Source organism: Aulostomus chinensis, chromosome 20 (assembly GCF_037954235.1).
Source record: "Aulostomus chinensis isolate RoL2024-O1b breed Wild chromosome 20, RoL_Achi_v1.0, whole genome shotgun sequence".
NCBI classification, from domain to species: Eukaryota; Metazoa; Chordata; class Actinopteri; order Syngnathiformes; family Aulostomidae; genus Aulostomus; species Aulostomus chinensis.
This window is the reverse complement of record NC_141339.1, coordinates 11892803-11918416: the sequence shown is the minus strand read 5'-3', so window position 1 is coordinate 11918416 and position 25614 is coordinate 11892803. Positions and strand designations below refer to the sequence as shown.

General features: G+C 42.3%; 2 protein-coding genes across 6 annotated transcripts; one reads left to right on the top strand and one right to left on the bottom strand.

Annotated features, from left to right (window-relative positions):
* Positions 1-1424: 1424 nt before the first annotated feature.
* Positions 1425-10139, bottom strand: taf1a (TATA box binding protein (TBP)-associated factor, RNA polymerase I, A). Of its 4 annotated transcripts, none has more exons than XM_086189096.1 (11): positions 9997-10139; positions 7166-7329; positions 6909-7072; positions 6367-6480; positions 6077-6275; positions 5693-5814; positions 5394-5552; positions 3653-3719; positions 3374-3491; positions 2684-2838; positions 1425-1993 (listed from the first exon to the last, which is right to left on the bottom strand). In XM_086189096.1, exons 2-11 carry the CDS (start codon positions 7287-7289, stop codon positions 1893-1895), a joined length of 1323 nt encoding a protein of 440 aa, XP_086045222.1. In that variant the 5' UTR covers positions 7290-7329; positions 9997-10139; the 3' UTR covers positions 1425-1892. The 4 variants fall into 4 exon arrangements, with proteins under 4 accessions (XP_086045222.1, XP_086045221.1, XP_086045225.1 ...); XM_086189095.1 differs by lacking the exon at positions 9997-10139 and adding an exon at positions 8226-8409; XM_086189099.1 differs by lacking the exon at positions 9997-10139 and adding an exon at positions 8226-8409 and having other exon boundaries at positions 2718-2838.
* Positions 10055-25219, top strand: mia3 (MIA SH3 domain ER export factor 3). Of its 2 annotated transcripts, XM_086189093.1 has the most exons (28): positions 10055-10277; positions 11895-12028; positions 12128-12214; positions 12368-14354; positions 14724-15044; positions 15459-15589; positions 18526-18657; positions 18842-18863; positions 18943-19031; positions 19146-19223; positions 19328-19438; positions 19522-19593; positions 19679-19783; positions 19885-20007; positions 20104-20191; positions 20289-20341; positions 20927-21017; positions 21098-21236; positions 21451-21613; positions 21703-21738; positions 21825-21892; positions 22226-22311; positions 22594-22707; positions 23060-23122; positions 23266-23312; positions 23427-23495; positions 23873-24281; positions 24428-25219. In XM_086189093.1, the coding sequence occupies exons 1-28, from the start codon at positions 10157-10159 to the stop codon at positions 24670-24672; spliced, it is 5184 nt and encodes a 1727-aa protein (XP_086045219.1). In that variant the 5' UTR covers positions 10055-10156; the 3' UTR covers positions 24673-25219. The 2 variants fall into 2 exon arrangements, with proteins under 2 accessions (XP_086045219.1, XP_086045220.1); XM_086189094.1 differs by lacking the exon at positions 23427-23495 and having other exon boundaries at positions 10056-10277.
* Positions 25220-25614: the final 395 nt, after the last annotated feature.

Below are 25614 nucleotides of genomic sequence, written 5' to 3'. Positions count from 1 at the left end.
TAAGTGCATCTGGACCGGAATTAATTTGATTTTTACGTCAACATACTAATGTCACAAACTTTCAACGCTTGGTGGTGTCAGCAGGGAAAAATAAGTCCCGCAAAACTGCACTGGTTTACAAATCCATGTGTACGATTATAACGCCATATAAATGATAACGTGTACATGTAGATTTTGAGTCAGTGCACAAATTACTGTGATATGCACTCAATTCATAGGTTGCAGTCAACTAATTACCCAGTAAAATATTCAATAAATCAAACTGTAAAAAGGTCAAATCCAACATCCCAAGCATGAGTTAAACCTCCCCTTAAATCTAGGTCAGCTACATTCACTTGCCGGATGATGTCGACACCCCTGTCTGAAGAGAAGAGTTCTTTACAGTTGGAGTTTAAATAGTGGGATGTTTTCCAGTTGATATAAATGAGGATTTGTATAACAATGGTACGGATTAACAGAATTTATTTATTTTTTTGCTGATGTGGGGGGGGGGAATCAACTAACTCTATTCAGTTGAGAAAACGCACAGTATCACATTCACTTCTGATCAACACTATCAAATTGTTACATAAGGAATTTAGCCGTGTTCCACCAATTTGTGTCAAACTGCAGAGACCAAACTTGCGAGACTGTGGAGAAAGAGTAGGAGACCCCGCCTCCCACCTCCTGTGGCTCCACAACAATGGGCTGATAGCTTCGGCTAAAACCTGTGATGATTCTATCAGTTTGTCTGTCTACAACAATCAGGGAGACAACAAAAGATTTCCTGGAAACAGGTGATTGAAATGTCGTAACAACAACGCTGGAACTTTTCTCATCAATATCTTAGGCGGAGCGACCGTGACCTGGGTCACAGTACAAGACAGCGTCCATGTTGAGTCTCTGGTCTTTCATGTCAGGATAATGCATCCCAGATCGAGCCAGTCCACAATGACACTGAACATCTGTGGCGATGATTAAAAAAAAAAAAAAAACCAACAACTATTTTTAAAAGGTCAGAAGCAGGACAGGAGAGAAAGTGGCGACCAGCCCCAGATTCTCTCGACTGCTCCCCAAGTTTGGAGTTTTCGAGCGACATGTTTATTGTATTCCCAGATCGCTTGTGCAGCTGCTCCTGTGGTCAGGCAAGTGCTTTGGGCTTTGGTTTATGTAATGACTGCAAAGCAACACACACACACACACACACACACACACACACACACACACACACAGAGTAAGGCTGAGTGAGTTGCTGCTGCATGGCCATCACCGTGGCAAGCCGAAACAGAATCATTACAAACACTTCCACTTATTAAATTGGCATGCTGCTGGACGTAGGACTTCATTTCATGGTTTGGTGCAAAGGACTCAGGGGAGCGAGCGAGGGAGCTCAGTGTTTGAAGGCCGGGATCCTGTCACGCCACAAGAAACACTCTTTGAGCAAAAATATCTTTATTACAGAAATTACATCCCAGAAAATATCAGACTCCACACGAAGGAAAGAGAGTCACAGTGATGCACAGACTGCAGTATATGAGCACATTTACAGACTGACCACAAGGCACCATTTGTATTCTTCAAATGAATTCTTAATCTTAATCCAGTTGGAGCACACGGTCTTCACTGAGTCATGACAACAGACCACAGACAGGTAGAAAATCCCTCAGGCTGTGAGTGTGTGTGTGTGTGTGTTAAATTACTGAAAACCTCACCTGTGCAGCAGTCAAAGGTCAGCTGAGAGCAAACCAGGCTTTCAAATACACTCCAAAAATCATACAGCAGAAATTTAGTGCAAGAGCTCCACACAGTGGATGACCACGTAACTGATGTGGTGATTAAAAGACCTAAAACAATACCAAGAAAAAAAAAAATCAAATAAAAGGACAGATTACACATTTTTCCACACAGAGGTTTTATGAAGACTCTGGTCCAGGGTTCGATCCAAGTCTTGACGCTGTGATGTCACGGTCTTGCGTTTGCATCGCTCCTACATCAGCGTATGTAAATGTCTGACCTATGAAAAGAGCAATTGACATTACAGCAAAGTTGCTCGGAGCCTGTCACACACATTCATACTACAACCACTTGACATGCAATACACCAACCCATTTACACTTCGCAACTTGCTTCGTCCCCTCTTGTTTATTAGTCGTTTATCATATTCATATATTTTAGTCTTTCTAGATTTAAATGTTGACAGTGAGGTATGTTTCTATTGTTCCTGTCTTTTAAGGCTGGCTGTTTTTTTTCTTTTTTGCACTTATACTCACTCATTTAAAAGAAAGAAAAAAAGAAGAAATGCACGAAAGCTGGTTGGAGGGATCGCGATCACGAGAGGCTCATTGGACATTCAACTGTTCGAAATACCGACTATTTTACGGTTTGGTCTAACCAGCTCCTCTGTAGAGGCACTGTGATGTCCTCTGTGATCTGCAACACACAGGCAGGGACTCGCTGCTCTGCGTTCCAGCTGCCTTTTGGTAAAAATCGGCGAATTCTCAGATTAGTTTAACACATTTTACCTTCACAGCACTAATTACAGATGTTATTGGCAAGTACCTTATGATACAATACGTATCACGGTATTTGGGTCGCGGTAAAACAGTACCAAGATGTCCCCAATATATTGCAATATTGGTTTTGTTCCCTGAATATTTGAGGTCATCCAGAAAAGGTTTGAAAAATTGATGTTCTTCACACTTGCCTGGACAAAGGGTTCCAATCAGTGAAGCCTTTACCTCCAGCAGCTCAGGGTACTCCTGCGCGTCTTCGCTGGCGTGGAACCTTGCGAAGTGCAAAGCGGGCCACCAGTCTTTTCTAGCGGCCATCTTTGTCGAGACGTCGTTCCTCCAATCGTCACTGATTTCGTTCATAAAAAGAAATCGGCGACACAAATAATTTGTTAAAACAATAAACTAGCCTTCTATTTTTATTTTTTTTTGAAGTTCAGGGGTTCAGCAGTGACATTATCAATTATTGTGATTACATTATAAATGATACACACAGCAACTTTTCTGTCGCTTTGTTTATTTTACCAGCCGTTCACGTTACTTGTAGGGTGAAGCTTAATTAATGATCATGAAGCTTAATTAATGATCATGAAGCTTAATTCATGATCGCAGCGAACAAACGAGACAACTGAACTTTTTCACTTCAAAGACTAAAAAAATGTTCCGTGAATACAAACGATTTTTTTCAGATAAAAAAAATATCAGATTGTTGAAAAATCTTGACTTTTGCGTGACCTCTGCAAATTAGCTTGACCTTTTACCCGACAGAACTACCAGATACAGTACACGAGTTTATAATAAAACCTCCGTACTAAAGATAGACCCACCAATCTGAGGGAAGATGAGCATCCTCTTAAACTCAACTTGAACGACTGCATACGTACTGTGATTGTAACTTGTCGATAATTTCTTTTAAACGCTTCCACACATCCAGGTTTTTCTTCCAACAGCTGTAGTCCAACATATCAAGGACAACCCCCAAAGCGCTCTGTTCTTGGTTCTCTTCAAGACAGAAAAGGGAAATCTTTGAGAAAGATCACTATCAGAAACCCGAAGAAGACACATGCTACTTCATTATTGAGATAGTTTGACACAAAACTGTATTCTTGGATTAGAATTCTCTTTATCTGACCAAAGATGGAGGATGTCAAAATGTCTTTTACCTGACTGAAGCAGAAGAGAGCTGTACTCCAACATCAGTTCGTGGCTTGGCACTAATGAATGGAGGCTCTACAGCACAGACGAGGGAAATATAAAAATGAGTCTTTATGTGTAGTTTGCTTGCTTCACTGTAAATCTAAAAACTGGAGTGCAGAACTGCTAGTCGCATCCCTACAGGTGACCCCATAAAGAAGCATCACACAGTCCTTCTGAGCAACGGTGGTTCCACTGGCACACCTGGTAAAATACAGGGCGCTGGTGATTTAGCAGAGTTCCACTCTTCTGTAACATGAGTTGAAGTGGAATAACTGATTTTAACAAGACCGGACCACAGAGTATTGGCTTTAATGAGTTTAAAAATGTGACATTGCTCGCGGCTGACTTCATTACCGTGACCGTCGGTCTGGACGCACAGCAGTTGTTCGTATTCGATTGCTCGCGGTTAGCGCTACGCTGACGGTATGGGTTCTTCTCTTAAGTTACGTATTTCGTCTTTACTGACCATCCAACTGAACGAAATCTAGAACTGCAGTCTCTATGCTAAGTCTTTGCATGCACAAATGGGGTCTCACAGCCCTGATCAATTATGGGTTCAGCATCCAGATGCGAGAATCGAGCCAGCAACCACTTGTTGACTCAAGGGCCACTTAAGCTCGGAGCCACGCCATCCCTCTTGGTGACTTTGTCAATACACATCCAGTATTGTTTATACTGGGCTAACTTCTAGGACATACAAGCAGCACGACAAGTAAGCAAGAGTTTTGTGCACACTCAGATTAAATTCCCTTGAGTAGGAACAGACGTACTGAGCTCAGGAGGAATAAAAAGCTCTCCTTGTAGTATCCATGGAAACGTGGATACTACTGTATATCTATGTAGTCATGCATCCACCACAGCTGATCATCAGTAACTTCAGAACACTTTCATCGAACCCAATGAAACTTGTCATGTTTCAACAGGGTCTAAACTAGATCCCGATTTTGCTAACAGTTGCTAACTTCCTGTGGCAGCCATATTGGATTATTGATCCGAGTGGACTGCAGTGGCTTTGACACACTTCTCTATAACCTTAATATTTTACTCAATTGTTCAACAGGATAGGGTGATTCAGAAATATATGAATAGAAATGTTCACTTTCTGTGGTCCATCCACAGCTACAGCTTATTCCTGTTAAGGGTCGCGGGGGGGGGGGGGGCTCTCTCTATTCCAGCAGCCTTCAGGTGAGAGGCGGGGTTCACCCTGGACAGGTCACCAGTCCATCACAGGGCCAACACATAGAGACAGACAACCATTCACACTCACAGTCACACCTACGGTCAATTTAGAGTATCAATCAGCCTCGTCCCCTCTCTTGATGTCTTTGGACTGTGGGAGGAAGCTGGAGTACCAGAGAGAACCCACACAGGAACAGGGAGAACATGGAGACTCACACAGAAAGATCCTGTGCTGGAGCTGGGACTTGAACCCAGAACCTTCTTGCTGTGAGGCGACAGTGCTGACCACTGCTCCACCGTGCCGCCTGCTTTCTGTGGCCATTTTGGATAAATGATTTATGCAAATCCTTCAATATCTCACAAACTTTTTGAAATTTGATCCTTTCACTGGCGAGCAGTAAAAGGGTAGAATAATGGTGTGAGGGTGAGCATTCATTCAGCCGATAACCCTGACAGTTGAAGGTACCAGACCAAATCTAGTTCACAAATCACCAAAAATTATATCAAAACTCAACACCGTGGTTGTACCCTCAGAACTTTGATCAATTTTTCCATGGGAGCACTGCGCCTCTGTAGGAACTGGTACAGATACACGTGCGCGTTTGGGTTGGGTGGGAATGAGCTGTCGAATGCGTAGTTTTTCAGGACTTCCCCCGCTTCCTCATGATCACCGTAGAACTCCAGCATCTATCAGAATCAAACAAAGCTTATGAGTCCAACGTGTTTTACGAGAGCCGGAGAAAATGAAATTAAAGAATATGAAAGCCAAAAGTGTATTTATGTACAGAACAGAAGTCAACAGCAGCACTCTTAGCATACATGTTTACCTCAACATATCTCAGTATGAAGGGATCCCAGACACCTGGATTCTTCAAAATCTCCTTCAGATTCACCGAAGCTTGTCGGTAATAGTCTTTCATTTCTTGGTTTTCGCTTAAGTCGGTGTGAGCTGAAACGTGACACAATCACACGTCACTCCTGCTGAACACCACCAATATTTATCATCCAATAAAAACTATGAAAAAAGAAGCACGTTCTGATATCAGGTAGAGTAAAAATACACACAGATTAGAGTTATTGTGAGAGGCACCTTTCCAACATGCTCCTTGCGAGGTTTAATCTATAGGTGGCAGTGTTACATCACAGACGAGCACATGGCCCATACAGCCGCACTTCAATGACAGACGCCTTCAGGTGTTTGTGTGACTTACCATTATTGGTGTGCACAAGCTTTTTGTCACACCAGATGATATAATCCAGTAAACTCCTGTAGGCCTGGATCAGTTTTATGTCCTGATCCTGAGCTTCGGTGGTTTTCCCGTACCTCCAGCTTTCAGCAAAAGTGAGGTGACGCTTCGCCTCCTCGATCTGTCCGTGGAGCATCAGGTGAAACGCGTGCTCCAGACTGATCTAGGCGTCAGACGATGAGCATCTTTTAGCAGTGACGTGAAAAATTCGAAAAAGGTGAACTTTGATTTTTAGTGTCATAGCGAATACTTACCATCAAGTAATGTTTGACTCCTGAGTGTTTCATTCGTTCATAGATGGTGTTGTAGTCTTCCATCTTGGAATTGGGGTGATGATGAAGGATTTCAGTGCTGATTCTCCAAATTGCCTGGAATGATAAATGCAAAGGGCTTTGATGTCAAGGATTTGGAAATCAAACGAGTTCACTGCCAATTGATTGAAACTTCATGTTACAGAACTATTTGAATTATAAATACTGTATCAGAATCAGAATCAGAAAAGACTTTGTTGCCAAGTATGGTTTTATACACACAAGGAATCTGTTGTGGTGCTGTTGGTGCACGCAGTCCAATAATCTAACTAAACTCAATTCTGTAAACTCTGTTAAAATCTGTGTAAATGTATGAAACATATTGCTCTCCGCTAAGATGTATTTTCTTCATGCTGTACTGTAGTTTCATGAGAAAAAAACGATCAGTTTCATCGCTGAAACTTCGTATTGGGTATATTGTACTCATATACAGTATATCCATGTACTACGGCTTCTTCACAGAAAAGAAACAAACCCAAGCATACCTCCCTATCATGCACCATGTCCACTACACTTGTGTCCTCTAACTTTTGGGCGTAGCACGCCATATATTCTGCTGCCTCTTCCCATCTATGATGCAGCATCGCTTCTCTGATCCGCTCCAGACAGAGTCTTGTGCTTTTGTGAAACCCAGTTTCGTTCTTTGTCTCTGAAATTTCATGAGATGAAACGGTGTTACCTTTATTTATTTATTTATTTGAATAAACATTCAGTACATGTTAGTCCATATGCTACAACTCACCCACAAGGATGGGATCTGCCAAAGGAAGCTGTGACTTTCTTCCTTTTTTTGTGGAGCTACTGCAGGAGGCGTAATGGTCATCTTCCAACTCAGACGACAAAAGCTCCTCTGCCGAGTCGTCCATAATCAACACAGAATTTAATCTTTTTGTCTTCAGATTATTGCTGGATGAAGAAAAAGATTTGTTTAAAAACAGCTAACTGACTCACAGGACACCAAAGGCTACGAAGTTAGTTTCAGGTTGAACACTCGACATGTTCTCTTCCCCAGACGCTCGCTCTTAACCACAAGTGTTTCACATCGGGATAATCAACAACAACAAAAACACCTTATTGTTATAGTGACAACAAAATCACTCTTATTTTCAAAATGGAACAATAATGCAAGACTTTCCTAATTCTGTCTCATGCGACACACCTATTTTGATAAGCATGTGATGTGAATTTATGTCACATAATTACTTTAACAGGAACTCAGGCTTTTTTCTCAAAAGCTACCACATAATGTACCATTCAATCAATAGCACGCATTACTACTGGACTGCAAACATAAGACAAACCTCTTTTATATTGTATTATAAAAAGTATTTGTATCTTTCATGAATTTACTCTTGCAAAATGTATCTATTTTCCCCCAATGGCCTTTCATCTGACCTAGTGACAAATCCTTACCAGATATGGTTACTAGACTGGGAAAATAAGACACCACTATTATTTGGAACACCACTATTTCAAGTGTTATTTCAAGTAATGAACAAAGAGTTGTTACCAGTCCAGTTATGATTTGCAGTCGCCAAGTCACGTTCAATGTAGAAATGAACAATTTGTCAATGCAGAGATATTCTCTTTTCTTTCATTTTCCTTGGAAGTGATAACCAGTTTAGTTGAGCCAACTAGAGGGCTCGTTAGCTTTATTACCACAATTAACAACACACGTCAATCCATTAATTTATCTTTAGTATGACAAACGTATTCCTATGATGCTGACAGCATCATGGTTTGATCTTCGTGGTGATGTCGCAGGCTCCTGCCGTCATAAAGGTGCTGAACTCGGGTCCTACCTGTTCAAATGTACCGAAGATGCTAATCGTTCCCCTCAACTGATGGCCCACCAAGGTAACGGTGCTAAATTAAACCAAGAACAATGAACTAAAGCTTAAAAAATCACCGACAAAACACACATGTAATCCCCACTGTTGTTTTAGAAACGAAAATGCAGCCGAAATTGTTTCCACGAGTGGCTGGTATTCTTTTTCTTCTTGTTTATTTCCAGCAGGAAAGACATTTTGCGACACGCTACTGCCGCTCGCAGGATAGGAATGGAAAGTCGGGTTTTGATCCCAATATTTGTCTCTTTATATTATCTTAATATTTGTCTCACAATGGTTTAAATTTACTTATTTTAATAGAGCAATATTCAAATGACAAACTGGCCTTTTGCTGTTACTTCCAAAAAATCAAAGCGATGTACAGCCAGTAATTCGGGGCATACAGACAAAAGCATGAACAAACAAACAAACAAATAAATAAAGCGGGCTAAATCAAAATACATCTCAAACTGGGAACGTTAAAGACCACTCAAAAGAATGAGTTTTATGCCACTTATTTTTTTACTTGAGGAAAAATTTGCGTACGCTAACATCAGCATCTCTGTCTTTTAGCCATCGTGTGCATCATCATTCCCTTCCAAGCGTCTTTCAGTCTCACTAGACCTGAGAACACAGCTTCTGACTGCCATTCTCTGACTGGCCTCTGACGCCAGATTCAGCTTCCATATTCGCGCTATTAACTAGCAACTGGATTTTTCCAGTTTAGGCTCTTGGGCCTCATCTGTTTAAATCTGGAGATAATGCTCCAGTTGTTTTCTAGCCTTTGCTCGCCCGGATATGCAGTACTATTACATGAAGAATGCTCCTTTCTTCCCAAAGACTTACCCAGCTTGAATCCTTTCCTTTGATTTAATACTGTAATGCAAATTTTGCCTGCTAATCTTTCTACAGTAAAGCCTGAGGGCCACACAGCCTACAGTATTTGCAGTGCCATAACATTCAAACTTTTTTGAATTGATTGCTGTTATAAACTTGCATATCAGGATCGATACAAGCCACCACATCAACTTCTTGAAAGAGTGCATTACATTTATCACTTTTTCTTCAAATGATCTGTTTATATTTTCTCTAAAAAGAATTGGGATTATTTTAAATCTCTCTTTTTTCTCAAGTGTATATTTATTGGTTTTTTTTTTAAAGGGTCAGAATATATGGCAATGAATCTTTCACTTAACACTGTTCCCACCCCACCCCCACCCCCACCAAAATAAGTGAATAAACTCAGAAGAACTCAGAGATGGAAGTCACATATTAGTCACAACCCGTGGCCCCTAAAATTCCAATCAATAAGGGAATACAACAGGATATATACAGTTGGTGTGCGCACACTAGGCTTCATCATTCAAGACATTTCAACCTTTTTGGTGCATTTTCATGAAGACAACCTTTAGCCCTTTGTTCTAGCAACATGTGGCCTTCAATATATTTGTACTGACTAAAAAACTGGAATAAAGTTCATTTCAATGAGGGAATATTAACATAATTGATGCAAATATAGCAAGATCTTCATTTTGAATGTGAGGGTTGTTTTTTTTTAAGGAAATGTATCAATACCAAGCATTGTGTAATAGTGATGTAGTGACTGAAGTGCTATTAAGGAACGACACATATTTCTACTCATTTACTGCCCACAACCACTGTCTCAGAACGCTGCACTCGCCGTTACTGCAGTTTCCCTCTTCTCTGCAGCTACCAGGGCGTGTGTTTACCCGAACAGAGTCACCTGAAGCCTCCCGTGTCATGTGAAATCCTTGGTGAAAGCCTATCCGTATGCTGCCGACACCCAACCGGATCTGATCTGCTGACGTGTCGGCTCCCTCCTTCAGCCCAGTGCTCACGCTCCGGCAGTTGAACCAACCAAGCCAGCCTCGAAAACTGCCAGCATGGCAGCAAAACACGTTTACCGAAAAGGCTTTTTATTACTTTTATTTAATTTCATATCAACAGCAGCCTTGGAAAAGCGGTTCTCCGACTTTAAAAGATGCGCCGACGAGGAGTGCAGCAGTAAGTTTACTGGGATTAAAAACTCGCCAGGGTTTCAAGGATGCTTCTTCCTCCATCCCGTCACCGCTAGCCATAAACAACGCCTTATCTCTTGACCTGTTGCCAGTCGAAATTGCGACAACTGTCCTGCTGGTGGTGTTCGGCTGTGTGCTGCACTTTGAAAGAACAGCCAAATTAACAATGTTAAATTCGGCCATTAGCCGGGGAACCTTATTTGTCCTCTCTGTGTTGGCCGGTTGCCTGGCAGCTCCGGCCTGGCCTCCTGCCTTCCATTGCTAGCTAACGTTAGCAGCTAATTAACCACCAGCCGTCTTAACTTATCTTGGGAAAATTTCTGCAACTGCTAGCTGATGTTACTTTTTGTTTCTTCGGGTGCTAAGAACCCACAAGCGTTAAGAAGCACTTTTGCTTTTGCCAGTGTAGCTCAATACAAGGTTTTGCTTTTGCCATAAAGCTAATGTTATGCTAGCTGAATTGCCAGAAAGACCGAGCTACTCCTTGGGGGGGAAAAAAAATTATGCGGATGATTTCAAGTCATTTTTTAATTAATTGTGATATGGTTCAGGTTGTGGCTTCAGTTTTCATGCCAAGGGTAGACTCAAATAAATCCACATCAACCCCTTTCAGTTCATTGTACAGACACGGATATAACCTTCCTTTGAGCATCACTTGAAGGCTAATGTTGGTGACAAGACATTATAAATATGTTATAATAGCTCATGAAAATAAAGTGACTATAACAACTGAACTGGCTGTTAGGCATGATTAGAGATGGGACTAGAAATCTCTATTATCTCCCATTTTCTAATGTAAAAAGAACCTTTTGTTAACCATAATAGAAGCTTCAAAACAAACAAAATTAAACCTTTTTTTAATATAACAGCACAATTTCTTCTGCAAGGGTCATATGAAAGCATGAGTTATTTGTTATTATTTTGCTTCTTTCTGCAAATGTCAAACCTAAAAGCAATCCTTCAACTAACATGTATTTTGCTTCTCAAGATCTCACTCAGCAGTGTCTTAAGCTTACATTTTTCCCTCTCTTGCATTTCTTTATTGTGCCTCCAGAATGCAGGAAGTGTAAGCCGCGTATATTTGCTCAGCCAACGATAGCTAAACTGCCAATAAACGTGTTTACAAAGTCAAGCACATCGGGCCGGCCTAAAACACATCGTCTTCATCCAATTGTATGCTCAGTAATCCTCAAACACATTGATTTGAGATAAAAGCAAACAAACGAACTGTAGCACTTCCTGCTCTACGGTACCATGAACAAGTGTGAACAAGTCAGTTGAACTGAATGTGCCAGCTTGTAACCAGGAGGGTCATATTTAATTATTTTTTTTATTTTATTTTAAAACTGAATAAAGAAGACACAGATTATTCCAAACGATGTGCTTGAGATTGTAAAATGTTTGCTGTTAGCTAACAGTTGGCATTAGCTTCACGCTAGATATATACGGCTGGTTCTGCATTGACATTGTAAAGAACTGATGCAGAAGGGAAGAAACAACTTCTTGAGCTCAAGACACCTTTTAATGTCCGAGGAATAAGTTTTTCCTTTAACAGAGTAAACTCTATTGAAACAGATATAAGTCCTCACGTTTGCTTCCGCAGTGCTCTTATGTCGGGGAAAAGCAGTGGAAGATTTCTCAGGACCAGACTGTCGGTTCTTGTCGTTCAAGAAATCAGAAACTGTCTATGTTTACTACAAATTATCGGGCAGACGAGATGATATTTGGGCTGGGAGTGTGAGTATGCTTTGTTTAATATTTAATATTTTATTCACCTATTTTAATAATGGATCTAGGTATGTAAAGATTAAGTTGTTCTGCCTTTTCTGTTAATAGGTTGGAAATAACTTTGGTTATTTCCGAAAGGACCTTCTGGCAGTCAACCATGTATATACTGAAAAAGAACATGAAGTGCCAGCAGAGGTATGTAAATGACCAGATAATTTATTTGAAATGTTTAGATGCAATTTCAATTGCACAATTAAAAAAAAAAAAAACTTTTAGAAAAAGCTTTGATACTGGAAGTAATTGATCATGTGTATTTTTGAGTTTCTTCTTTTTCTGTCCCCTTCACAGGAAACAGACTTTGTCTGTTTTGACACTGGCTTTGATAGGTTTGACAATTATGATGTAGATTCACTGTTGGGCCCCTCAGATGAGGAGAATGACTATGAAAATAAAGAGGCATCTGAGCAAATCGAAGAGGCAGAGGGCGCTCAGGAAGCCGCAGCACTATCAGAAGAAGAGGTGATCGACAGTGAAACACTAACCGAGCCTTATAACTCTGAGGATCTTGGTTTGGTCCCAGAAGATCAAAGTGCCTCTTCGCCAAGCGTGGCTGAATTACTTTATACAGAAGAAGGGGATCCTGATTTTGCTGCTACACCCGATGGTACCGAAAGAGCTGCAGAAGACAAAGAGAATGTGCAACACGCAGCAGTAGACTCTATTCTTGGACCCGTCGATTTAACAAAGAACGACACCAAAGATAAACCCACAGAACGTGAAGCAGAATCTCCGATCAAGAATGACTTTGCTTCAGAAAATGAACCTGTCTCGAATTCTGAAGGACAGCAAATCTCAGAGTTAAAAACCACCTTTGGATCGATGTTTGATGCCGTCGCCACAGATGCAGAAACCACCAGGAAAACCACTCCATATGATGGGGAGGAGGAAGAAAGTGAAGGTGTTGAAGATCATCATCAAGATCACAGCGATTTTGAAGCTGAGACGCCGTTGCTGTCTTTCTCAGAAGAACCAGCTGAACCTCCAGCATCTATTTCTGTGGAAGAGGGAGAAGAACATGATGATGAATCAAAACCTGGAGCAGAGAAGGGCATGTGGAAAACGCTGGGAGATGCTGTTTTTTCAGTTGTGACAGGTGGGGAGAGGACAGAAGATTTGAGTTCAGAGGAAGATGAAGATGATGAGGAAGATGCTGTTCCAGAAACCCCTCTGACCTTTGAGGAAGCAAAGCCAGACACAGTTCAGAGAGATCCTGAGAATGTAGTTCCCGACCTCCCATATTCCACATCTGTGCCAGATGAAAAAAACACCCAAGAGTCTGAGAAACTTTTGTTTCTTCCTGAAGACGATGAACCTCTGGATGAAATGCCAAAACTTCCCAAAGAGCCGATATTTGACCCCAAGGATCAGCAATCAGATGCTGAAAAAGAGAATGCTCCTGAGGATAAAGAGGAGGAGCTGACCAAAGATGAGGGGTATAGGCAGGACGGCAGCGTCATAGTCGAAGGGGACTTAGAGGAAGTAGAAGATGAAAACAATACAATAGTTGGTGAAGAATTAGATGCTAGAACAGAAACACACCAGGATCTGTCTAAGGAGGAGAGGCCATCCCAGGATTCAGTGATCAAAGATGAAGAAACAACAGAGGATGATGTCCCTCTTGATCAAGAATTAGAAAGTAGCAACAGTCGATCAAATGTGTCTGTGGAGGAACCACCGTTTCGTGAGGACTTCCCTTCAGATGAGGGAGAAGATGAGAGGTACATGGGCATCGATGAAGAGACACGTGAAGACATGGAAGAATTGCTCGAAGATGAAAATGCACATTCATTCTCTCAACCAGAGAACACAGCCGAACCCTCTCCGCAATCAAGTCAACCCATTGTGTCTGTTCCAGAGCCGGAGTACAGCGATGACGTGATGAGGCTGACTTTGCTGCAAAGTCATTTCACTGAGGAGAAAATGGAACAATTTCAGACGTTTCTGGGCCTTAAGAATCTCTACAAAGTGGAGTACATGTTCTCTGACCTGGACGCCAACTTGAGGGCTACTCGTCTCTCACAGGGAGGCACTAATCAAGACATCGAAAATGCACTCGAGAGCATCCTGGAAGCGTCCGAGAACGCCATCTTGGACGATGTTGAGAAAATGCTTGATAACCGGGACAAAAAGTATTATGCTGAGCACCACATGGACACCAGTACACTGGATGAGGAAACGGAAATACTGGATGACTTCCAGGAGCTGGCGTTCAGCCTGCGACAGAAGTATTCAACAGCCAGTGATAGCACTCCTTTAGCATCACAAAATGACCAAGGTGAGTTTGGTTCTTTTTTATTCGGAGAAGGAAAGCATCCCCTTTGTAAAAAACATACGAAAGTACAAACACTTTTGAAAATTAGTTTTGTCAACATTAGTAGGGATGCTTGATTATATACAGCAAAGAACTGTTAATTTACTGTTAAGATATATAGAAAAGACTATTTCTGATACTAATATTATCTTGCATCCCAATTTTTGAGCTTCTGCAGCAGAAAGAAACATGAATCACCCCCCCCCCCAAAAAAAATCTTTGACACGTCAATATAAAATGATTTGCCTTTGCCTTATTTTTCATTCTCCTCAAGTGACCTGGACGTTGCATCAAGTCTTAGAGGGTCTCACTCTGTCCATCTTTTCAATCTAGATGCACATGAATTGAATGTTAAAGAAGACATGCCTTACTCAGCTGAGGACAAGGAGGTTCCTGCAGTGGTGGGCGATGACAATCTCACTGCTGTAGGTGAAGAGGAGGGGCCTGCCGCGATTGAAGAGGAGCAGATTGTTTTGGAAGAAGTGCGTAACAGACGGGACGTCAGTGTGGAGGAAGATGGCGGACACTTCAATAAGAACGAAGACAATCAACCCAACTTTAGCCCATCGGACGAGCTGCAGAAGGTCCCTCAAGCCACTCTGGATTATACTTTAGACGTGGGCCTCGGTGTGGAGGTGGAGCGCTCGCCTTCAGGTTGGTCATTCAAATGGCAAAAACACGACACTAGAAACAAGAGGTGTTGTTTTAACTTCCTTTCAGTGTTTTTTCCAAGCTGATAAATGTGTTCAGAAAATCTTACATGTGAATGAAGCAAAAGCTGTAGGAACTCCTTGCTAAAATTTTTCGAACTTGTCTTGTTGAATGTTGGCTTATTGAACTGGCTTTCAGTGGTGCAAACACCCACTTAAAAGAAATGTTCTGATTTTTCTTAATCCAAGAATTGGGGGGGCAAAGCAGACCATTGTGTATTGACTCCTAAGTCTGGTAGTCCTGAAGATATTCTTTACCTCCTTTAGTAGCTTGTCACATGTGAACTGGATATTTTCTCATGCATGGACAAACAGGATTCTGCTCATGGGTGTAATAGGCTACATTTTATCCATCCAGGGTCTTTGGACTCCATTGAGCCGTTGTCTGAGTTCCCTGAGGAAGAAGCGGGATTCTTCTCGACCGGAATTGTGTACACCGCTTGCATTATTTCAATGCTGAAGACTAAAGTTGCAGCTTGGATGATTGCGGTAAGTCTGCACACACTGTTTTATTAGCTTCAGTGCTATGCGACCAAGGGTGTTTCATTTTTAAACTCACCTGTTACTCCATGACATCAGCCATCACTGCTTCTCAACCACCAATCAGCGGTTCACCTACATCTTCGGTCTATTTGTACTATAATTACTTAATGGAAGTTACTGCCTCTTATGTCTCTGCTGCATCTCTCCTCACCATTCGCTGTCATGCTCAGGATAAAACACTGATTTTGAAGTAAAGTAGATGCCTTCTAGTCATTTGGCATCACAACACACATAATGTGTATGTAGTATTTTTTTCCCCTTGTTGTTATTATAACTAGTTAACAAGATGAACCATTTCTTAAAGGAGGAGAGATTTGGGTCATGATAACCCACATACCAGTGCTAATGTCTGTGTCATCAATAGGTGGATTTCCACGGACTCTTATATTGTGATTATAACTGGATCAAAAGCCCAAACTAGATGGATTCTTCATTCTTAAGAGAAACTGAAATTCCATTTGGTTGAAGAAAGGTGGAACAAGCTTCACTATCATGATCATATCTCATGAAAATAGCTGATCTAAAATCTTGCAAAAATATTACCAAAATCTTATGCTTTGAGCTAATGATAATTACAAAAGGAATGAACTCCTGTGAACCCCAAATCTCACGAACACATACTGATGGAGGGGAATTCCGAGCTCCCCTAAACGTCCCACGACCCTCCCCCTGGTTTGTTGATTGCAGCGGTGTAGGGCTGAAGTTCAACTCAGCCGGTGCCGTACTGAGCTGGCTACTAGTACAACCATCTGGGCTTGTTTTAGCAGACAGATAACTGTCACTCGCAAGATAATTTGAGTGTGCCGATATCAATCAGTTTTTACGCTTTTAGGTTTAAGTCGTTACCCGAGGCGTAGCATCCAGGTCTGTTAGCATAGCCGGCTTGTCTTTGACTGTGAATGGGGTTTAACGATTCATCCCTGATGTAAATTACCGCTATCTAGTTGCCATTGCTAACTTAAACCTTTCTGGACTGTCAAATGGTATCGTTTGTTATTTACTTTTTCAGACCTGAAGACCTTTTAGAGCTAACTGCTTGTTTAAGCGCATCGTTATCTTGCGCTTCGTGAGCTAACGTGCTATCAAGCTAACATCTGTCAAACTAGCATACTTTGGCTAGTTCCGCCCTTGTTGTCAACCAAAGACCTACATGGAGAGTGATACTTTAACTCGACCTGTAATGGAACCGGATCATATATACATGTTTTTTCTGAAGGAGCTGCAACATGTAAGTGAAAGGTTTGCTTGGTTAGTGTGTGTGTGTGTGTGTGTGTGTGTGTGCGTGTGCAATGGCCTGCTGACGTGTTGTTGTTGAGCATATGGCTGGAGCTCCAATTAACGGTCACTTAAACACTGACGTTTTGACGTCAAATACTGAGGGTGTTTTGCTATTTTTCACTTTCTTTCCGCCATCATGTTATTTTGGTTTTGGCTTCAGGCATTAGAAATTAGAAATGGAAAATTGTTTCAAATACTGTAGATCGCACACCTGCCTTTTCCAGTTCTTGAAAAATTACAAAAGTAAATTTCAGCTGGTTGCAGCTGGCTGAAAAGAATATTCAGCATTGTACTTGTAAAGCTTTAAGACAACGAGAGTTATTGATGGTTTGAAAATAATTCCTAATTTTTTACTGTAGACTCTTGACTGCTCCTGTCGTAACCACCTCATGCTCAGTTCAAAGGTTTCTTTGTGGTTGGACTGAAATGCAAAGCTTCTCTTGTGACTCCTATAAAAAATGCTGCATTTTGTTAGGTACAGTTCAGAGAAGCCTCTTTTTTTCTATGCAGCAGCAGCAGCAACTAATGAGCTACGTAAGAGTGAAATGGCAGAACTGCGTCCTGCTTGTGCCAGGGCTCCTGTTCATTGGTGATATGGAGTGTGACAGACGTTCATCGGTCTCTAACTTTGAAATTAGTTCTGAGATCTGTCCTGAGTGATCAGATCACATGTGGATTGCTTTACATACAGGTGTGAGTGGATCTGATTACTGTGACCACATTCAGAGGTGATCTGACCTACATGTGGCCACATTCTTTTTAGTAGCTTGTATGCAAATGCATCCTGGGCCACTTTAAAGGCCCACCTCATTAGCTGATGTTCTTGGTTCAAGTGGAAATAAGTACCAAAACGATGGTTTATCATTACACTTTCTGATTATGTGAAACGCTCCAAGAGTTATAGGAAGTGCGCATCAAGAATCTTTGGTGGTTTGGTTTTATTTGTGAGGTGTACAGAGGCTCGCAGGGATATGTACACTTAAAATGTTGAAGTTGGTTTTATCAGGATCATGCTGTGAAGCAGGCCCTGACTGCATTGTTCCATCTTACAGCCGGTTGTAACTTCATACCGATACACTCGGAGGAAGTATTACCGGCTTCACTACTCACTCTCTTGTTAGAAGTTGATGAAGCTCACCTCTCACTTTCAAAAAAACAAATGATAAACCAACAGACCATCCAAAACAGGACAGCAATTCCTTAAGAATGAATTAAGAAGACAAGATCCACATAAAAAATAAACAGGTTATTATTGATATATGGAATATAAAGTGTCTCATGTAAAGAGGCTAATTTCTAAACATTGCTGAAGGGACTAAAGACGGTTTTTATTTGCATGCAGAGCAGGGAAGTGAGATCCAGTCACAAGTTGTCACAGGAGATGCATTTTAAAGCCAAGTGTGAGTTCAGATCCTTAGTCCGTCCTCCGGTGTTAAGGATCTTAACACCAGGTCTAAACAGGGTCAGAGTATCAAGGATTTCCCCCTCAGTCACTACATGTGGTTGTTTTTGTTTTTGTTTTTGTTTTTGTTTTGTTTCCCAGAATGACATTTAAGGATCTTCCAGCAGCTGATCATATTCCTTGGTCATGTTTCTATCCTCAGATGATCTCTCTACTGCCAGAGGAGTGGAAGCCAGGAGAAACCTTGTTTGGCTGTCCTTGGCAAGCTGTAGTCATCACTGCTCTGGTCGGAGTGGTGACCTTCACCCTTTTCTTCTGGAGAACTGTACTGGCAGTAAGTCTTGTCATGTTGCTGCCCTGACCTGCCAACACTGAAGGAAATATGAATGTGATGGATTTGATGATGTCAAGAAAAACTGTTATTGGTAGATGTATACAGTAATCATGCTCCAGAAATTTATACTTATTTGTTAGACATGGAACTGATATTTTCCTCATTGCTCTTCCAAACTTTTCAGGTAAAGAAGAGGGAATATCTGGGTAAGTTTCTACTCATTTGGTAACAGTACATTTGTAGACTCCCTCTGTAACTGATTGTGTGTTGTCCTCTTCTCTTAAGTGGATGGAAAAAAGCTGACGGACAAAATTCAAGCACTCAAAAAAGAGAAGAACGACGTGCTCAACAAAATGACAGAACTCCAGAAACAGGTTGGTAGTTGTGAAAACATGCACTTGCATCAGTGGGACACTTTGTAAAAACATAAGTCTTTCTTTTTGGTTGTTCCTCCTTTTTTTCTTTCTTTTTTTCTTTTTTTTTTTTAGACTGAACACTTGAGAGAAAATCAAAAACAGTCTGCAGAAACCGTTAGTTCCACAATGAAAAAGATGCAAGAGTTGGAGGTAAGCTCTTGTTTCAATACTCCACCTCTGGAGATGTATGTATGAATGTATCGTGCTGTGTATTCATTTTAGTTTATATGCACATGTTTGTGGATTTTTCACAGAACAAGATTTTTGAGGCTGAAACACAAAATGGAAAGATAGCCGAGGAAAAGCGCACATACGCAAAAAAGCTTGAGGAAGAGCGGGAAAACTCATCAAAAAATGAAACCCGGGTACATTTTGCCACCCTTTAAATTCCAAGTTAATAATTTACTGTCCTCTTCGATTCAGGATCCATGACATTTGTCTTTAACAGATTCATAAATTGGAGAAGTCAAACGAGAAGCTACAGCTTAGCAGGAAGAAGATTCAGGAAGCATTCGCCAAGGTAAAACAATGCTCTCTCAATCTGTTGGATTCTATGGAGCTTTTGGTTTCAACGCGTCTAAAGGCATCATTTGTATTGGCCGTAGACGTCTGTTCTCCTGGACGAGGCCAAGATTCGAGAAGATGCTCGAAATGTTCAGCACAAATGTCTCGAGAAGGAATACGCTGCATTAAAAGAAGAAAACAAAAACGTAAGCCAATATTTTGGATATTTGGTGTCAGTCGAACTTGTGAACTGACGTTTAAATTGACACCTTTTTCGACCTGATTGTAACCTCACCAATCGTTCCAGCTGAAAGCTACGATCAAGAGCTGGGAGGACAAACACACGGAGCTGAGTGAACAGATTAAAGTCTATCAGAAGTCTCAGAAAGAGCTGGAGGACTCCGTGGTGCTCAAAGATCACAACGTGGAGGTCAGTGCTCTCTCCTCTGGCTGCTGATTTGTTTGTTTTTTCTTACCTTGAGGCTTAAGAGAAATAATGGACTTGTCTCAAAAATGTCTCCTGCAGGTTTTGTCTGAGCTCCTGGCCGATCTCGACGCTTGCGAGTTACAAAAAGGTGACGCCAAAATGTTGGCGAATGGTGACGCAGCATCCGGTAAATCCAGCTCTACGCTCACAAGGGTTGGGTGTGTATATATGGATATATATATATATTTATGACATTATGTTCTAAATGTGCTTTTGTCCTACAGATAAGAAGACGACCATCAAGAACAGAATCAAACAGATGATGGATGTTTCCCGGGTAAGATGATGAGATAGCTGTTAAAGCTCACCTTGGTTTGAGCCTGTGTTCATCAAAGCATTTTTACTCAAGCAGTCGGCGTTTCTGCCTGGTTTCAATGTGTTTGCTGCATTTTTACGCTGTACCACAGCAGTGCGATGGTGCCCCGAGCTACTGTCCCCCTCCATGTTTAAAGCATTCGTTGAAAAATGTCCAATCAGGACTTGAGGATGGATGAATTCTTTTAAAGTTGAGCTGTCACAGGTACAAGCGTTGTGCAGCACTGGAGGAGCTCTTGAACCAGGCGATTGTAGTTGTCATGACGGTTCCTCCTGAACCCGCACAAACCGCCACGTCTGTCGTCTGTTGTAAGTCTTGATTTTCAGCGAGAGCAAGAGTTGGAGGAGGTAACCCGTGCTAATGGGCCTACTTCCTCTGGCATTCCACAGCATAGCAACCGAATGCTGCACCTCTGAAGCCTTCTCCACTGCGGGTGACACTTTGGTGGACACAGAGCCTCACACCCCAAAGACAGATGGTGGTGGAATGTCTCTGCAGTCATGAAAATTAAAAAAAATCAGAGTTGCCATCTCTGTATCCTCCCAGGTCCAAACCACTCTCTCTGTGATTGAGGAAGAACGAGATCGCTTCATGACAAAGCTGCTGAACGAAGAAAAGACAAGAAAGGCACTGGAAGGTGTGTCAATCAGGAAAACAGAAGCTTTGTGGAGAAAAGTTGTACGAGTAAGAGTTCAATCAATGTTGTTTCCACGACAGAAAATCATCGGGAGCTGGAACACGCAATTGGAGCCCTGAAAAGCGAGAAGGGCCAGGTGGAAAACCAGTTCAAGGTCCTCCAGCAGAAGAACGAAATCATGGTTGAAATGTACCAACAGAAGGAGAATGCTTTGCAGCAGTAAGTTGAGCCTCCTCTACTTGCTGCTGTGTGTCAAGTTCCTGTGGTTTTTCTGGCTTTTTTTTTTTTTTAAGGCATAAATCTTTTTTAATCTGTATTACTAAAATTCACAGCTGTAACAGCACTGGAAGTATTTTCTCTGATGCTCAGAGGGAAAGACGAGATGAGAGCAGAGCCTCACTTTGACTGAAAGAGTGTTTATCTGATCTCCCAGGAGGCTCACGAAGGAGGAGCTGGAACGTCGCAGCAAAGAGAATCTGTTGACAGAGGTTGGAGGAAAGGCTGTTGAAGCTGAGGAGCAGGTTAAAGTCTTGAGGCAGCGCATCAATGAGATGGAGGAGCAGATGAGGAAGACGGAGGAGGTCTACAAAGAGCAGGTAGACTCTCGTCATGTCAAAGTCGTTTTTCCTCAGAGATAAAACGCAGACCCCCGGCTGAATCTTCTGTCTTCCCTTCCTCCCTTTAGATAAAAGAACAGGAGAACAAAACTCACTCCAACTGGGTATGTGTGCTGCACGATGTGTCCAGAATCACTCCCACACCTTTGTAACCAGTACTCCGATAATTATATTCCATTTCTCTGTGTAGGTAAACGCTCGTAATGCAGAACGAGCTCTGAATCAAGAGAAGCTTGAATCATCAAAGCTCCGCGAAAAGTAAGTGTCAGATTTGGTTCATCACACGTAGCAACATTTAGATTCCTAACTCCAAAGCCCAAACAATCTGGTTGAAAAATAAGAATTAAATTGTGCCTATTAACTAATAGCAAAAAAAAAAAAAAGGTCAAAATTTAAATAACAGTTCTCATACAGTTTTACACTCAATCTCCTGGGTTTTAGCTGTTTAACAAATTGTCGCATCAATTTGATGTCTTTTTTTCTTCCTAACTTGTCATGAGACTAAAGATCAGAATTGTGTGAGCAGATCCGTTCTGAAGGTGCTTGATTTTTCACGTTGCTCCGTGTCACTGGTGTTCCTCTCTGTCACAGACTGGCTGTTCTCACCTCCCAGCTGAATGAGCGTCGGGCTCCTCTCTTCAGACCCAACTCTGGCCAGGCTGCTGGCCTCCGCCAAGGTGAGCACGCCACCCACAACAACGCTTTCTCTGCCACCACAAGGTTCTGTTCAGCTGCCTTTTATGTTGATTCCTATTTTCATGATCATTTTTAGAGTTTAAGTGTTGTAGAATTTTTAGATTGAAGATTAACCCTGAATCAAAACCTCCTTTAGAGCCTCAAAACCCCACTTGAATGTCTCCTATGCTCATGTCGTTCGGTATTTGACTCTTAGAAGAGCCTGTATCGAAGACCTCGTCAGGTTTTTTCCCCTTTGCTAAATGGATGGTTTGATTAAACAGGTGATTCATATGGGCCCTCTCCTGTGAGTGGGGGGGCCCCATCCCCACCATTAATGATAGAGGGTCCCAGGCGCCCTCCCTCTGCCCCAGTGGGGCGAAGAATTGACCCGTATGGTGAGTCCAGTGGATTAGTTCCCCAACTTTGATCCTCGCCGTGTCATCCCTCCTCTCCAACCTCGTGTCCTCTTACACTTCCTGATCTTATTTTTCTTTTCAGCTCTTGAGTTCTTCCTTTCATTTCTTCCTAGTGCATCCTGCATCCTCTTGGTACTCCCGTCCTTCAGCTACCTTTTCCCTGCTCTTCTTTGAACCTAATCTGAATCCCTGAATTCCTTCTTCATCTGCCTCATGGAGATCACTGCTCTTTGCATTGGTTCTTTAAGTTCCCTACACTCTCCTCTCAGGAGAAGTGAAATGTTCTTATATTTTATTCGTTATTCAGCAGCTTGTTATCATCCGCCCTCAGGTCCACGTCCACCATCAGACCCGCACGGCCGTTACGCCGACAACAAACACATCTCTGGAATGGGTAAGTGTGAGGCTCCGCTCTGCACCTGCTGCTGTGAAAAGTAGCAGGGGTAAACACAGTAAAAGTCTCTAGAATTCTACTCCATCATCTCTTCTGTATTTGCTAACTTCTGTTAGTTTTTAAGCTCTGCTCTTTGTTTTCAGACATGTCGGGCCCCCGTAGCTCCTCCCCAGCCAACATGGACGGATCCGTAAGTCTATTTTTCTAACCAGTCTCTACCAGTTGAGAGCCCGTCCTTTGTTTGTTTTGTGGGCCGAGTTCTCCTGCCCTCATTGGGTTTGTGTCTGTCCTTGCTCTGACGCAGACACAAGCAGTACTTCCACAAATAAAAGCAGAGACGGAGGCTGAGGCCTCCACAGAGAGCCCTGAGCCAGTGAGTACAGAGGTTGTGGTGCTAGGTGTGAAGGGTTAAGAAGCACCCCCCCCCCCCCCCCATCCTGAGTAGGATGCGTGGGGGGACGCTGAAGCTTCACTGGGCTGATGAAGGTTTTTTTGGTTTCACAGCACTAAAAGAAGTAGATGGTGGATGTTTGGGCAGATAATAATCCTTGTGTGTTTGCCACGGGTTTATGAAACCGATTTTGATCACTAATAATCTTGGTGTGTGTTTACGGGTCGTGATTCAGCCCTGACTAAATGCACTTTGGCTGGGAATCAGTGACTGGTTTTTGGATCCTTCACTGCACGACTAACTTTTTGTGCATGTCAAATCATTGTCAGGACCCTCTCAAATTCTTCGGTCTTTTTCAGGGACCTGGATCCTTCCTAGCATCCCCCATCAGGGACTCACCAGGCCCCATGATTCCAGGACCTCCACATGGCCCAGGCCTCCATGACCCACTCTTCCCCCCTGGACCCCATGGACGTCTGCCGCCAGGCGGACCGTACAGACCTCCAGGACCAGGCCTCTACCATCCTCCCCCCGGGCCACATGGTCCTCCAAATGTTCCTCCTCACGGACCTCCATTACCTGCCAATGGACACCCTGGGATGCCCCTGCCTGGGCCAATGGGAGGAGAGTTTGGGCCTCGACCCATCAATGGGCACTCATTCCCCCCCAGGCCAGGTCCCGACCGTGTTGTGGACCCTCGGGGTCCGCCTCCACCACACTTCCGTCCCCCTCCGCCTCATCACTTCGGGCCGATGCCTCCACTACCTGGTATGTTTTTTTCAATTTCACTACTGCTGGGAGGCTTGGGGGGGTGGGTTTAAGACCTGGTGCAGAGAAAAGACATCACTATGACCTAGGACGGGTCTTCCCACTGTCCTATCATGTCCTGTCTCTTAATATTTCCTTCCTTGCAGGTGTTCGGGGGTTCATGGGACCACGTCCACCCATCCCTCCTGACATGCGCTTCCCAGGACCGCGTGAACACTCTGGCCCAGCCATGGATCTGCCTCCAGGTGTCCCTCCCCATTCTGCACATGGTTACGGGCGGGCTCCACCTGACACCCTCCAGAACTCAGCAGGGGCTCCCTCTGGCTCGGGTCAGGACCTGAAGCAGGAGGCCTCTCAGGACTCAGCCAGGCGAGCGATGGTCGAGCCTTAAACACCCCACCAGCTAACGCCGAGGACTTGAACACTCCTCTTGACCCCCCCCCCCCCAAACCCATCGCTTGAAAAACCAAGATTCAGTTATATGTCGTGATTATTTTCATATTTCAGTTTTAAAATAAAAAAGCAAAGATGTCTATAAACCCTGGTTCTTACATCAGTAATTGTTGGTGAATGGATGTGATGGAGAAGTGAGATGCTTGCCACTTTTTAAACTGCTTATTGTGCAATAATGTCATTATAAGCCAGAGGATTTTCATTTGTGTTGATCTTTTTTTTTTAAATATATACATATATATATAAGCAATGATATTTTTTTTTAAGGGGCAAACTTTTTATTGTCATTTCCTGTGGAAATTATTTTTAAAAAAAGAGAAAAGAGGGAGGTTTAGCTTCTAGCATTTCAGGATCCATGGTTTTCTCAAAGCTGTTGCTTAAAAAAAAAAAAACAATTGTGAAGCAAATGTGTAATTTGATGGCCAGATGTATAACTTATTTTACTATGTTGGTAGAAACTTTAATAATAAAGACTGTAAAAATGTTTGGTGTTATCAGCTGGTTGCATTTCATTTGAAAAAAAAAAAATTACACTCGCAAATACGTATTCAAAAATAAGGCATACATCTGAGCTGCTGCTGAGGCGACCGCTGCTGATGGACAGTTGATGTTGCGGTGTGATGTAACATGAACGGGAACGGAAACAAAACGGTGATAGCGTTGATTATAGTTGAAATATTGTGTAAATGAAAGAATATTAGGTGATGTCCCTGGATCAGAGGATTAAAAAAAAAAACAACAAACTTCAAAGTAAAAGCATCAAATCCAAGAGGGGATTTTCATTTTGCTAATATTTATAATAGACAGCAAATTATGTAATATTTAATATAATTATAACCTGAGGGTGGGGGGATAAATTAGGGAAATAGAAAAAAAGAAA